Source organism: Liolophura sinensis, chromosome 13, assembly GCF_032854445.1.
Source record: "Liolophura sinensis isolate JHLJ2023 chromosome 13, CUHK_Ljap_v2, whole genome shotgun sequence".
Taxonomy (NCBI): Eukaryota; Metazoa; Mollusca; class Polyplacophora; order Chitonida; family Chitonidae; genus Liolophura; species Liolophura sinensis.
Genome location: NC_088307.1, coordinates 8,696,668 through 8,711,628, shown reverse-complemented (window position 1 = coordinate 8,711,628; position 14,961 = coordinate 8,696,668). Strand labels below are relative to the sequence as shown.

General features: G+C 40.3%; 1 protein-coding gene across 1 annotated transcript; it reads left to right on the top strand.

Annotated features, from left to right (window-relative positions):
• Positions 1-2,129: 2,129 nt before the first annotated feature.
• LOC135480819 (5-hydroxytryptamine receptor-like) lies at positions 2,130-2,921 on the top strand. The gene has a single exon (XM_064760747.1). The coding sequence runs from the start codon at positions 2,130-2,132 to the stop codon at positions 2,919-2,921; it is 792 nt and encodes a 263-aa protein (XP_064616817.1).
• The last annotated feature ends 12,040 nt before the right edge of the window (positions 2,922-14,961 follow it).

The window sequence follows — 14,961 nt, the reverse complement described above, 5'->3', positions numbered from 1 at the left end:
AACACTACGCATGCAATAACACAGCCTACACTACCGTCTGCTTATACAGTCTACATTGTTGTTTTTTTTTTGTTTTGTTTTTGCTTTGTTGTTTTTATATATATATATAAAAAAATTCCTTACATCCAACCCTAAAACCATACTGCCGTCAGATCATATACTACAAGAGATAAAATATAATTGTTTTATTAAGGTTATATTATAATAAAACGTGTAAACAATGTCGAATATGGCAGTGTCAGAAACAGGGTTTAGATAACAGTTTAGGTACGTGTAACTGGTGTACGCCTTCGTCAAAAAGCCCTTGTCAGCCGAGGCAATGAGTTCTTGGTGTCGAAACCAAACTGCAGTTTTCTTAAAACAATATAGAATATAATCATGTGTAGAGCTTGTGGTAGACTTTTGTGGAGAGGCGCATGAAGGCGACAGGAGGAAAACATGGGAATGCTGCAAATGTCAGATGAAAGATTGATTTTTTTTTTTTTTTGATTGGTGTTTTACGCCGTACTCAAGAATATTTCACTTATACGACGGCAGCCAGCATTGTGGTGGGTGGAAACCGGGCAGAGCCCGGGGGAAACCCACGACCATCCGCAGGTTGCTGACAGACCTTCTCACGTACGGCCGGAGAGGAAGCCAGCATGAGCTGGACTTGAACTCACAGCGACCGCATTGGTGAGAGACTCCTGGGTCATTACGCTGCGCTAGCGCTTTAACCGACTGAGCCACGGAGGCCCCCCAGATGAAAGAGTATGAACTGTTATTTGCAGATATGGCCTTTAATATTTTTTGATGTTTTCTGTCAGGAGAAAAGGGTATCGGAAAATAGTTTTATGTGGAGGGTAATTGGGACCACTTGGTATGTATCGTATATATAAAACATATTCACCCGCACCTCCTCCCCCCCCCCCCGACAATTTCATTTTTGAGGCATATTTTATATTACACGCACGCACGCACAGGCATGCACACACACACGCAAACACACGCAAACACACACACACACACACACACACACACACACACACACACACACACACACACACACACACACACACACACACACACACACACACACACATATGAATTACTTTACACGACTTCTTCATTCCATGGAATAATTTGCACCAGTTAGGCAACAAGTTTCAGGCTATATTCCAATCGACAATGGTCAATTCATAAAGAATTATTGCCTCAGTGGTGTGGTTTAAAAGTTTTTTCCATAGCTTTAAAAACCAACCTTGCATTTTTCGGTGGGCAAAACATAGTTCTCAGAGTTGGGCTAACAATTCCAGTGTCTCCAAGATCAGAAAACAATATTTATCTGACTCACGAGTGAAATATGATCAAAGGTCTCCTCCTCCTAGCCAATATTACACAGTCATGAAATTTTTAGTAGCTATATTAGTGGAAGATGTCCTGTTCGAATTTGGAAACACAAGAGTTTTGCTTTTCCGCTAGAAATAGAAAAATGGAAGCTGTTTATGAAGTTTGACAACACCGTTAAAGGAGTAATAAAAACGGCCCAAAATTTCCGAAGTTTCAATGATAATGAATAGGACATTGGATTTATTTATTTATTTATTTATTTATTTATTTATTTATTTGATTGCTGCTTGACGCCGTACTCAAGGGTATTACACTTATACGACGGCCACCAGCATTATGGTGGGAGGAAACCGCGCAGAGCCCGGGGGGAAACCCACGACCGTCCGCTACCGTTATCTGATTAGATCGTGCAGGAGAGCGTTCCGGAAACATAGGTCCTGATCTTGCTGTGGTACATGTAATAGCATTTTGAGAATATAAGGATCCATGCAGTTTGTAAATCAGTTTCAGTTGTTATTGTTTAGTGTACTTATATGTCCACCACTGTCGACAGCAACACATTGGCTACCATGGCGTGCTTGATTTGGGGTTCACGTTCTGAAGCATAGGCATATGATGGTCTATTGTATGCCGCGTAATAGGGCTCGGCTAACGTCTTCTGTTTTGATCTACAAAAAAGGAGTTTCCCAACATGGATTTCAGAGAGTGTATGACATTTTGTGGGGACAAAAAAACAAACAAAGAATCTCTGAGATCTGACGCACAAGACCAATAAGCCTGTGTAATACAATTAAGACACCATGTTGAACACGACTGGAATTCAGAACGGCTTACTCTCCAAGAATGACGTCACGACAGAGGAGTTTCACGAGGCGGATGACTGGGGCTCTGTGTACTCATACAACCTCTTGTCCATGATTTGCGTGTGTGTCGTTCTCGGCGCCATCGTACTGGGAACGATTCTTGGGAACATCTTCGTCATTTCAGCAATTCTGTTACAGAAGAGTCTTAGAGCCACGACGTGGAATTATTTGATTCTGTCGTTGGCCGTTACCGACTTAATGGTGGCCGTTTTCGTGCTGCCAATAAGTATAGAGAACCAGGTCACCATCCGATGGCGACTCCAGACTTGGGTTTGTGACATGTGGACGTCCATGGACGTCATGTGTTGTACGGCGTCTATATTACACCTACTGGCAATAACCCTCAACCGATATCTGTCTGTGACTTACGTGGGCTACACAAGGCGCCTGTCCACCCATAAAGTTGTGCTGATGATTGCGATAGTCTGGTGTGTTTCATTTTGCATCTCGATCCCACGTTTACTGGGGTGGCGGGACAGCAAGCAAAGCCCCGAGTTCACGGGCTACTGTGTGGTGAGTCAAGATCTCGGATATGTCTTATTCGCCACACTCGGAGCGTTCTGTATTCCTCTTATTTTCATAATTATCCTGAATTTAAAAATTTACCAAGTTGCGAAGGAACGGGTTAAAAATGATGGAACTAACGGATCTAGGATGCCTCAGCCGAGTCAGTCTGACACAGCCTGCAGTGACCAAACAGTGAACGCCACGTCAACGAGTGGAATCTAAGGAGAACAGAGTGCTCGTGAAGCAAGCTCAACAGACGGGTAACAATTTACGGACACTACACCGGCAGAACTCTAACATCTTCGCCCAACATAAATCTCACATTCAATCAACAACCCACTCTTCATTTCGACCTAGATGTAGTACCAAACCTAGTTTTAGCTCGCCTGAGATCGGCGAATCCGCAACGACATGCGATAACAGATCTACGCCCATTACCTCATATACACTATGTTTAACGTCAAATTTCGCCAGGCCTTTCGAGAACTTGTCTGCCAGAGGATAATTCGGAAGAAACGGGTGACTCTACGAGAGGTCAAGGGTTAAAAAATGTCGGGTGACTCTACCAGAGGTATTCAAGGTTTCAAAAAAGGGGGTTCAACAACGGCGGACGACTCTATATACGGTTAAGATATGCCGGTTATTCACCAGCCCATCTTGTTTAGCCACAATCAGAGGTTTAACATTGATCTGATGCCATTGACTCTTTGGTGAGGTGTTTAGCAAATTGGTTCTATAGCTGCAATAATGCTAAAATGAGCACTACAGGTAAATAATTTGCCTGTTACCTTGAATATCAGCTACTTGTAAATGTGAATATATTTGCGCATTTGTGAAAATGTATTCTCTCCGATGCGTGTTTCTATAATTTAAGACGTGGATATACATGTACCCAATGTTTATAATTGTATAATGAGTATACTGAATAAAGGGGTTTCAAGTTCGAACTCTTTTGTCGTTAAAGATTGAAATAGTCCTTCTCTATCCTCTGACTTGTCAACAATTTTAGGCAAATTTTGTTGACATTAATTTTCAGGATCACAAGTCTCGTCATGTTCTGGATACACAAATCACACGGGTTCTGGATACACACATCACACGGGTTCTGGATACACAAATCACACGGGTTCTGGATACACAAATCACACGGGTTCTGGATACACAAATCACACGGGTTCTGGATACACAAATCACACAGGTTCTAGATACACAAATCACACGGCTTTCAGTAAGGAACTTCATGAGTTTACAAATGTTAATTTTTTTGCACCGTTTGTCTCCTCTAAATAACTTTCTGTGAAATATTACCAGGCCCCATTGTTGTAGTATGTGTGAGTGATCAAAAATAGTTGCCTAGCATTTCTGTCACACGGTACAGAAAGAACAATTTTTACCTTCAGGGATAAAAGAGTGCGATCTCGAAAATCTTCTATTTTCTGTTATAGCCTTGACCTATAGAGGTCTGGGGGTGTATACGCTAATTCTAATTTTTATGGTGATGTGAAAATGTACATTCATTATCCTGCTATTGTAAAGACCAAATTGAGAGATATTCCTCATCCACTTCACGAGAACACTAGTTACTTCGGCTCGGACCTCAGTTACCATTGTGTCCGGAAAAGTGCTCCATTGCGAAATGCTATACAACATTCAGCTACAACATGTACTACCACCCTGCAACATGTATGGAATGGCGAGGCAGCTATTAAAAAAACATGCCAGTTGAAAAGGACTATGTGTGTTTTACGTCGTACTGAAAAATGTTTTCAGAGGTTGAGGAATCAATAGGTGTGTGTACATATACACTGTGTTCTCTTGTGGCAGGGCGAATCCATTCCGTCAAAGTGCTGCCGCCAATGAAGTATCATGGGAAAGACACCATAGTGCTGAGCGCCAAGCGAGGCATCAGCAAGTACCATTTTTAAAAGTCTTCGGTTTGACCCCACCCCGGTTTGATCCCAGGTCTCCCACCTTCGAGGCGGATGCTCCATAGCAATCGAAATAGTCTAGATCATAAGGTATATACACCAGAGACAAACAACTGGAATGAATGGGTGATTATACCTTAACGCCACGTGCTTCGGCAATATGGCAGCCTTGTATCGTGGCGATAATACAGATGTTGACGTCAGAATACGTAGTTCATGGAAACGACGTGTCAACGGCACGATATGTGCCACAGCATGACTACAAGCGATTATTCAGCTTGTTCCCTACTTACATGTATTTTATTTTTCATTACATTTATTACATTTATGCCCATTTTAATATGATGCATGGATTTGTATGAATATTAATTTTTGATTCTAGGATGCCAATAATTTTTTTTTATTATTATTTTTTTATCAGACATAAATATACATTATGACGAGTTGTACGTGGAGTATGTACTATCTGAGCAATAAATTGCTTGATCTTTATAATGGGTATACCATATTTTTAAAGAAAATACAAGTCCCATCGGCATTTCATGAGTCTCGCGAGATAACGCAGGTTTAGGCGACATAAGGTTGGGGCTCTTGCAAACTAACGCGACGAAAAAACATGATTTTAAGGAAGCTACGAACAGTGTCATTGTCGACAGACTCATCTATGCAAGACGTATATTCAATCTAGCAACTGCCGTAAAATCACGCCTTTTACCTACGTCCTGCCAAAAACCTGCGTGAGCTCGCGTGAACTCCTGAAATGCCAATTGGGCGTAATCCATCGACCGGACATCCGTTGTTTGTACGGTACCAGTGCAATACATGACCCACCGATATATTTATTTATTTGACTGGTGCTTTACGCTGTACTCAAAAATACATCACTTATTTGACGACAGCCACCATTATATGGTGGGAGGAAACGTGACAGAGCCTGTGAGAAACCCACGACCATCCGAAGGTTGCTGGTAGACCTTCCCAGGTGCGGGCGGAGAGGAAGCCAGCAAGAACTGAACTTGAAATCACAGTCACCGTATTGATTTAATTGATTTGTGTTTTACGCCGTACTCAAGAATATTTCACTTATACGACGGCAGCCAGCATTGTGGTGGGTGGAAACCGGGCAGAGCCCGGGGGAAACCCACGACCATCCGCAGGTTGTTGACAAACCTGCCCACGTACGGCCGGAGAGGAAGCCAGCATGAGCTGGACTTGAACTCACAGCGACCGCATTGGTGAGAGACTCCTGGGTCATTACGCTGCGCTAGCGCGCTAACCAACTGAGCCACGGAGGCCCCGACCGTATTGACGAGAGGTTACTGGGCCATTGTGCCGCGCTGAAGTGCTAACCCTCTCGGCCACGGAGGCCCCCATCCACCGATATAGTATACATCGAACTTGTTCCCATTCCATCCCGGTTCGACAGTAACCGTATCAGTGAACTATTCAGTGTAAAACACCAATCAGACCTTTTAAAAGCTTGCAGATTTGCGAACGGACCAGAGTTGATTTCAGCCGTGTTATATTATACTCAGATTCAGCTGGCTATGGTTACATTATTTATTTATTTTTTTTATTTACACATGTATCCTTTCACCTACGACCGGAGAGAAAGCCGGCCTGAGCTGGACTTGAACTGGAAGGATTTGGTGTGAGGCTCCTGAGTCACTGTGCTGCGCTATAGTCCATTTCTTTCAGCGAGTCGCATGTATTCAGCTGTCTGTAAAATCAGCCACACTCGCCACTAAAAGTAGCTTTAGTCAGTGAAAAGTAACGACACACGTTCTACACGTCGACATGTTGGAAGTTCATGCTCTTCCAAGGAAAATATAGTTAAAACACTTTTTTCTAATTTATAACGTTAAGGCCCAAATTCGGCAAGTAACCCATTGCCTCGTGACGTCAGAATTATTAAAAAAAACCAGTGGCGTGCTGGATATTGGGCAGGTGTTCAGCATATTTCTACGGACTGTGACACCAGTTACCTAAACTGCTATTGACTTATACTGATATTGTCTGCACGTTTTAGTATAATATAACTTTAATAAATGAATTTTATGTTATCCCTTGTGGTATACGATCTCACGGCAGAAAACATTTAGAAATGTTAAGAAATTAAAGCTATGTAGCCTACTGCAGAGACAGTAGTGTGCGCTGTGTCACCGCGTGGAGTTTGTTCTAACTACTTATTGCTGCAATTGTAGAACAAATTACTCACCATGCCCAATATCCAGCATGCAACTTGCTACTGAATGATTATGACGTCACGTATGACGTTCTTGCCTTGGAAACTAAAAGCTCATGGAGTATTTTAACTACATTTTCTTTGCAATAATATGGGCGTTCAACATACCAATGTGTACAGCTTGTGTTGTTACCTGCCACTGCCTAAAGGCAATTTTTGTAGAGCGTATGACTGATTTCACAGATGGATGAATACAGGCCACTCGCTAAAAGAAATAGACTACAGCACGCTATAATCACTCGGTCCCTTAAGCCTCCAAAGTCACATTATTATTGGCATCATGTATTTTTCTCGATTCGTTTGGAGTCAGCGAACTTCTGAGATTTTTCACACTCTCGTCTTTTTTTTTTTTTTTTTGACTTATATTTTGGATTATTTCACTGTAAAAGTATATGTCTTTCAACGTTAATTCAGTTGCGTTGCGACGGTGTCTCCTGATGTAGCAAGCTGAAACAACTGGCCCCTGGTCTCAGTGTCGGCAAATGTATGGCGTAGACTCGCTATAACGCCCTGCGGAAAACACCATGCGCAACATGCATTCAGTTCAGTTACTGTCTTGAGCGTATCTACATTTACTGGGCACTAAACAGAACAACGAAGAAACTACGGAGGTATACCTACAAGTTGTGCCAAGCAGCGTGCAGACGGTGCGATTTGTAGCATCGAACTTAATGAGGACGAGCCTTTTTCAAAAGCCGACCCAGAAGCCTGTCACCAATGCGGTCGCTGTGAGTTCAACCCCTGCTCATGCTGGCATCCTCTCCGGGCTTACGTGGAGAGCAACCCGCGGATGGTCGTCAGTTTCCCCGGGGCACTGCCGGGTTTCCTCCCACCATAATGCCGCCCACGGTCATATACGTGAAACATCAACCAAATAAATTTCTAGACTCCACGCTCTCACTGTTCGGGTGTACTTGGAGATAATAAGCAGTGGACGTAAAGCCGCGATCACACGGTGCCATCGGCCGAATCGGACAGGTTGAATTAGTCCAGCTACACGAACGAAAAGAACACAAACGTTTTTTTTTTTTTCATAATACAATTTGTAGAATTCGTGAAATAGCGCTATGTGACCTAGGTTTATGAAATGTCACTCGCTCTACATTCGTTAGAGTACAGAGGGCTTCGATGACTTGACACTGCAGCACGATGAAACTGCCGTTTTTCTTCCACCAATGGCATATACCGTTTTACACGTGCTGGCGATTCGGGTCTAAGATGTATTGACTATTAATTTCTTGTATTTCAAGCATTACATGAACGAACAAAAAGGCTAAACAACTAGGGAGAGAATTACTGTATGGGCGGGAAGAACACAGTTAGGGGTGTCAATGTGTAGTGAAACTAATAAATAAATTTGTTTATTTGATTTGTGTTTTACGCCGTACTCAAGAATATTTCACTTATACGACGGCGGACAGCATTATGGTGGATGGAAACCGGGCAGAGCCCAGGGGAAATCCAATAAATAGATAAATACATAAATAGATAAATAAATAAACAAGAAAATAGAGCCAGTCCGTACACAGATAATTATAACTTCCGTCACTATTACAGGCGTGTATTGAGAGTGTTTTCTATAGCGTTGTGTACCAGGTATCTTTTGGATTTACTGGTAATAGTTTTCGCTCTTCTAAATTCCAAATTTATATTATACTTTTGTAGCTTATTTATTGTACTTGTTAACAATTTTTTTCTGTATTGTTCTATTTTCAGAAACAGGACAGTAATAATAACAATGTCGTGATTTCGTCTGTGGGCAGTTTGCCCGTAACTGGCTGGAATCCCATTAAATTTGGACAAAGCTTACAGCAAGCAATTGACAATGTGAAGCAGGTAAAAAAGATGAATGGCAGGTATCTTTTAGTAGTATGTAGCAGTGCCACCCAGGTAAAGAAAGCCCTTTCGGTAACCTCTCTTATGGCCCGGGATATCACGTGTAAATTACAATCTTTGCCATTCGTGTCTCGTGGGGTAATACATGGTTTTGGGGGTGATGTCACAGAAGGGGAAGTGTCATGTAACAATACATTGTATCTTTATAGTTGTACATTTCTCAGTGCGGCTTAGTCACGTGACGTGTTCATTTCAGCCGCAGCCAGGTAGTCATCTGGTAAATTTCTAGCCAATCAGTTTCGATTGACCGATGCTTCTAGAAAATGACCTTGTTTATGTTTTTTCTTTGTTCTTTCTCGAAGCTTCGATGACAATATATAATATTGTAGGAAGTTTTGTAGGCTTAGGGAGAGTCAGTGATAGTTATGAACAGAGATCGACAGTGATACGACAGTGATATTTGGAGAGCTACAAGGTGTCTTTGACGGAGTTATGGACGATACGTCATGGTTGTAGTTAGAAGAAATCGTTAGTACCTTTTGGAGTGGAAAAGCCGGTGAAATTTGGAATAGCCGGACCAGGACAAACAGGTGATTGTTGGCGGACATTCTGCTGTTTGTGAACTGTGATTATCGTGTATATAATAACCACTTGCTGGAGGATTTGTGGTCTCGATACCAGAAGAGTATCAACCTCCCTTCGTAAGACGAGTCGGAGGATTCAACCGTGTTAAGACTGGGGGAAATAACAAACTGCGCCAGTAAAGAAGAAACGGACGTCCAGAAACTGGATTGGAATATTCCAGGGCCAACTGGACAACGACGGAAAGTCAAGTTAAGGACTGTAGCGTAACTCAGGTCTGACGTATTTGTACATGCTAGTAAGCGGTCGTCATTTATTGTAACATTTATTATATATATATATATATATATATATATATATATATATCCTGCGCATTGCTATTTGTAGTTTAACGCATTATATTTCCTTTTGGTTTATTCAGTTGTTAAACCAACTTTTTGAGTGTTTGAGAGTGTTACTCTGTTTGACCCAGGTTAGGCTCGTTATCGGGAATTGATTTTGGCTTATTATACCGATACCCTAACAGAAGAACTACAAGCATTGAAGAAAAATAATGTCACTAAAGTACAGCGATTGACCAAGCGAAAAGAAAAAATTAAAACTAGATGCATGTTGTTGTATTTTGATTTTCTCGAAGTAGTATCCCTAGGATAAGAAATAGTTTCTGTTAAGCCATATGTGCCACGTGCGGTCCGTTGGCCAAAAAGTGTCAGGCTTTTGGGCATGTTTCAGCGGAGTATAGGGGGCGCCCGTGGTGTCCAGGTGGGGGGCGCCCATACCTATGACGAATGCAACCACCTGAATAATCCTAAATATGTTAACTGCGGGTGTGTCACTCATAGTTCTGCGTGCATGGGTTGCCCCTATCGAAAGGAATCTGCAAAGCACAATATATTAAAGTAACGCAGAAAATTTCCTTTGCAGAAGCGCTAAAATCCGTTCGGACTGACACTCACCCCGTGTGTCCCGAAGGCTCTAATGAGCAGGCCTTGCTGGCTGGCTCGGCTAAAGACCTCCCCCAATCCCCCACCGAAGAACCCCAACTGAAGAACCCCACTCCGCTCTTTACAAGCCGATAAGGCCTGTTCTCAAGTCTGTGGCCACCAAGACAACTTCGTCTGGGTGTACGTAGACTGAGGAAGTGCCATTCTCCACTGTAACAAAGTTGATAGCTATTTTTTTGTGGAAAACTAATTAAGGTTTTTGAAACTAAGGACCCCAAAGGATTAGTACCGGTTGTTTTCAGCATGGCCCAGAACCGCCTCGGTTCTCAGGTTATTGGCTTTAAGAGGCTTAGTGCCTTATCAGCTGTGTCCCCAGAAGATCGATGGCCATAATGTATCTTTTAGACAGTATAAAAATTTATCCTTATCTTGTTTTATTCTATTTTCCGATGGCTTATTACTTGCTACACCAGTATATACGTGGTCTTAGTTCTCATGAGGAAGAACTTAAATTTTATCTGAACAATCTTACATTATTTATTTTTTTGATTGGTGTTTTACGCCGTACTCAAAAACATTTCACTTATACGACGGCGGCCAGCATTATGGTGGGAGGAAACCTCTGCCCGGACGAAACCCACGACCATCCGCAGGTTGCTGTCAGACCTTCCGGACAGGTGAACAGTCTTAAGCCTGCTCCTCAGGTAATATGTCTACAGGAAACAATGTTAAAGCCACATATAGACTTTACTTAGCCGAGGTATTTTATAGGCAGAATACATAGGGATACAGGTAGGAGTGATGGTCTGGCCATATTTTTGAAAGACGGTCTATCGTTATCTAAATTAAAGTTACCTCCCTTTAAAAGTATAGTGGCACGGTGTTTTAACATTGCTACCATAATGGTACACCTGCAAGTGTTGTTAATATATTCAACCCTGCTAGTCATCTTGATAGAAACGATTTTGATACTCTTATGACTTATATTAACAGTTCTTACACATCATGTGAGTATTTTAACGTTTATGATCACTTACGGGGCAGCACGACAAGGAATTTTAATCTAAGGGAAATGACTGCTTTTATTAATGATTGTGAAATGTGTGTATTAAATGATGGGACAGGCACTCGTATAGATCCTCATCCTGGTAATCTCTCTCATTTAGACCTTAGTCTTTCCTCTGCAGATATAGGCCTGTCTTTTAATTGGTCTGTTGATACCATAAGTCCTTGTCCCTAGCGATCACTTACCTGTTCTAGTCATCTGTAATAGAGATATATGAACCCTGCAGGTCAACCTCCTAGGTAGTGTGTGAAAAGGGTAAACTGGGATGTACATAAAGAAGAATGTATTAGGTGGTTTTCTCATGATATGTATAATAATGATGTCGATATATTTGCAGATAATGTACTTAATGCTATCGATGTGGCTGCATAAAAGTGTATTCCTAAATCTTCAGGTAAGGTGTCTATTAAAATACCTGTTCCTTGGTGGAACGACGATAGTTCTAATGCTATGAAAAATCGGAAACATTTAAAAAATTGTGCAAATCGCACTCGTTTATACCAAGATATTGTGTTATTTAAAAGAGCTAAAGCTGTAGCACAGCGGGCTATTAAAACAGCTAAGAGCGATTACAGGCGGCAATGCTGTTCTAAGTTATCTGAAAATAGAAATACAAAAGAAGTGTGGAATAGAATGAATTCGATTAAAGGTAAAAGAAAATCAAATAACACCCCAAGTATTGTTCATAATAATACTAATTCTGTCACTAACAGCCCAACTATTGTTCATAATAATACTAATTCTGTCACTAACACCCCAACTACTGTTCATAATAATACTAATTCTGTCACTAACACCCCAACTATTGTTCACAATAATACTAATTCTGTCACTAACACCCCAACTATTGTTCATAATAATACTAATTCTGTCACTAACACCCCAACTATTGTTCATAATAATACCAATTCTGTCACTAACAGCCCAACTATTGTTCATAATAATACCAATTCTGTCACTAACACCCCAACTATTGTTCATAATAATACTAATTCTGTCACTAACACCCCAACTATTGTTCATAATAATACTAATTCTGTCACTAACACCCCAACTATTGTTCATAATAATACTAATTCTGTCACTAACACCCCAACTATTGTTCACAATAATACTAATTCTGTCACTAACAGCCCAACTATTGTTCACAATAATACTAATTCTGTCACTAACACCCCAACTATTGTTCACAATAATACTAATTCTGTCACTAACACCCCAACTATTGTTCACAATAATACTAATTCTGTCACTAACAGCCCAACTATTGTTCACAATAATACTAATTCTGTCACTAACACCCCAACTATTGTTCATAATAATACCAATTCTGTCACTAACAGCCCAACTATTGTTCACAATAATACTAATTCTGTCACTAACACCCCAACTATTGTTCATAATAATACCAATTCTGTCACTAACAGCCCAACTATTGTTCACAATAATACTAATTCTGTCACTAACACCCCAACTATTGTTCATAATAATACTAATTCTGTCACTAACAGCCCAACTATTGTTCACAATAATACTAATTCTGTCACTAACACCCCAACTATTGTTCACAATAATACTAATTCTGTCACTAACAGCCCAACTATTGTTCACAATAATACTAATTCTGTCACTAACACCCCAACTATTGTTCATAATAATACCAATTCTGTCACTAACAGCCCAACTATTGTTCACAATAATACTAATTCTGTCACTGATATTGACAAAACCAATATTTTTGCAGATCGTTTGTCTTTCGTTTCCAGTTCGAAAAATTATTCTCCCGGGTTTATATCTCATAAGAAAGATATTGAAGAGGTGCATACTTTTAATAATATTCTTTTCGATGACATGCCAATTAATTTGTTCATTTGTTGAATGCATTTATACCTCTGATTATAGATGCATTTTGAATGATAAAATATAGCAATCTATGAATGACAAGTGGAAAAAAGCTGAAGTAACATCACTGGCCCCGATATGGTCAGAAAAGGTCATGGTAAAATCCAAAGTTTTAAATCCATTATACTACAGTCGAATAACATTCTAAAAAACATAAATCGATCTATTTTCCCAGACGGTATTTAATGGTCTCTCATCTGACAGGTACTTCATGCTAGTGTGTTCTTTGTCTTTAAAATACGAAAATTTGATTCTAACTATATAGTTCCGCGCGATGACACCAGTGGTGAGGCTTAGTGCTTGTCTGGTAGTGGCAGTGATGTAAAGCAAGCGTAGAGAGCGGCAGGGAGCATGCAGCATCCCCAGTAAGAACAACAACACGATATTTATATGTTTTTCTATGCATAAACAATTGGTTTATTTATTTATATATTTATTTGACTGGTCTTTTACGCTGTACTCAAGAATATTTCACTTACACGACGGCGAGTAGCATTATGATGGGAGGAAACTTTTTGCGAAGCTTTTTTCAGACGTCCGTGATGTAATAAATGTGATCCCGCAATAGTTGCATAATATATTTGACAGGTCACGTGATACTGTAGGACTTTTTTTTACCTTTAGCGATAAAAGAGCTCGAACCCAAAACTCACCTATTGGTACATGTAACAGGTTGGTTACATGTATCAGTTGGCCCCGAACTTAATGCTACTGCAAGGAAGGTCCCTGTACAGTACCATTCAGTGTACCAGTTTGTAACACACTGGTAGCAAGGTGGTCACGACCATGTTTTACCAAGTTCAAAGCCAAGCTGTAACCTTGCTGTTACCAATTAGTAACTAACCAGTTACCAACAGGTTGGTATCGTAGTAAGCTAACAGATTAGTTATGATAAATTAGATACCATCTGAATGGGGTTTCAATATGAGTCCCTAATATAATACTTTAAATACAAATAGAAATGACAAAATATTCAATTCTCATGTGATAAAAAAATAAGCTGAACATTCCTTCGCTTGAAATCAGTGTTTTAGCATGGTTATATAGATTGATTTATTGATTGATTTATTTAATCAAGAACTTGTCATTAATATGGCGGCGATCAGGTTTTTGGGGTAAAAGAAACAGGAGTTACTGGAGTTATTTCTTCGATAAGTTCCTTGTCAAATCTGCGGACTAAGGATCGCAGGTGAAATGGCGAGAGACGGATTCGGACACACACCTCATTTTTCTATGATGTGATAGTCTCAACGACGCAGTGGTTTGACTATCTCAGAGAGCGTGGTTTCCAGCCTCCATATTTTCTGAGCTATAATATTTAAACTGTCACTCAACATCTGACACTTGCAGTACAAGTTATATAAGCCTATTTGTTCAAAAAAAAACTTGGATTTACGTGTTTTGTTTCTTATTTTTTATTGGTTTTCAGAAGCTATCAGCCTGAGACAAGATACAAAGTTGTCAACCTATGAATTCTTCAACATGACGCATTCCTGATTAACTGTGACTGTTTTATGTAATGACAATAACCGAAATAACATAAGGATAATCTGTTGATATAGACAGATATTGGAATTGATATTACCGATAACAGGGGAGACAAACAGTGGGTGACGGCGACGAGAAAAAGTCATAGGTATTTGATTAGATAACTCAATTAATATTCATATTTGGAATAAATTTAACACAGACTAAAATTAATACTAAAAAGAAATAGAATCAAGTTTCATTGTACTGCTGGAGACACGTGCACGGGGGT

Bases quoted from the DNA above. Each gene is read 5' to 3' on its own strand.
- LOC135480819 (XM_064760747.1), top strand. From the start codon at position 2,130: ATGTTGAACACGACTGGAATTCAGAACGGCTTACTCTCCAAGAATGAC.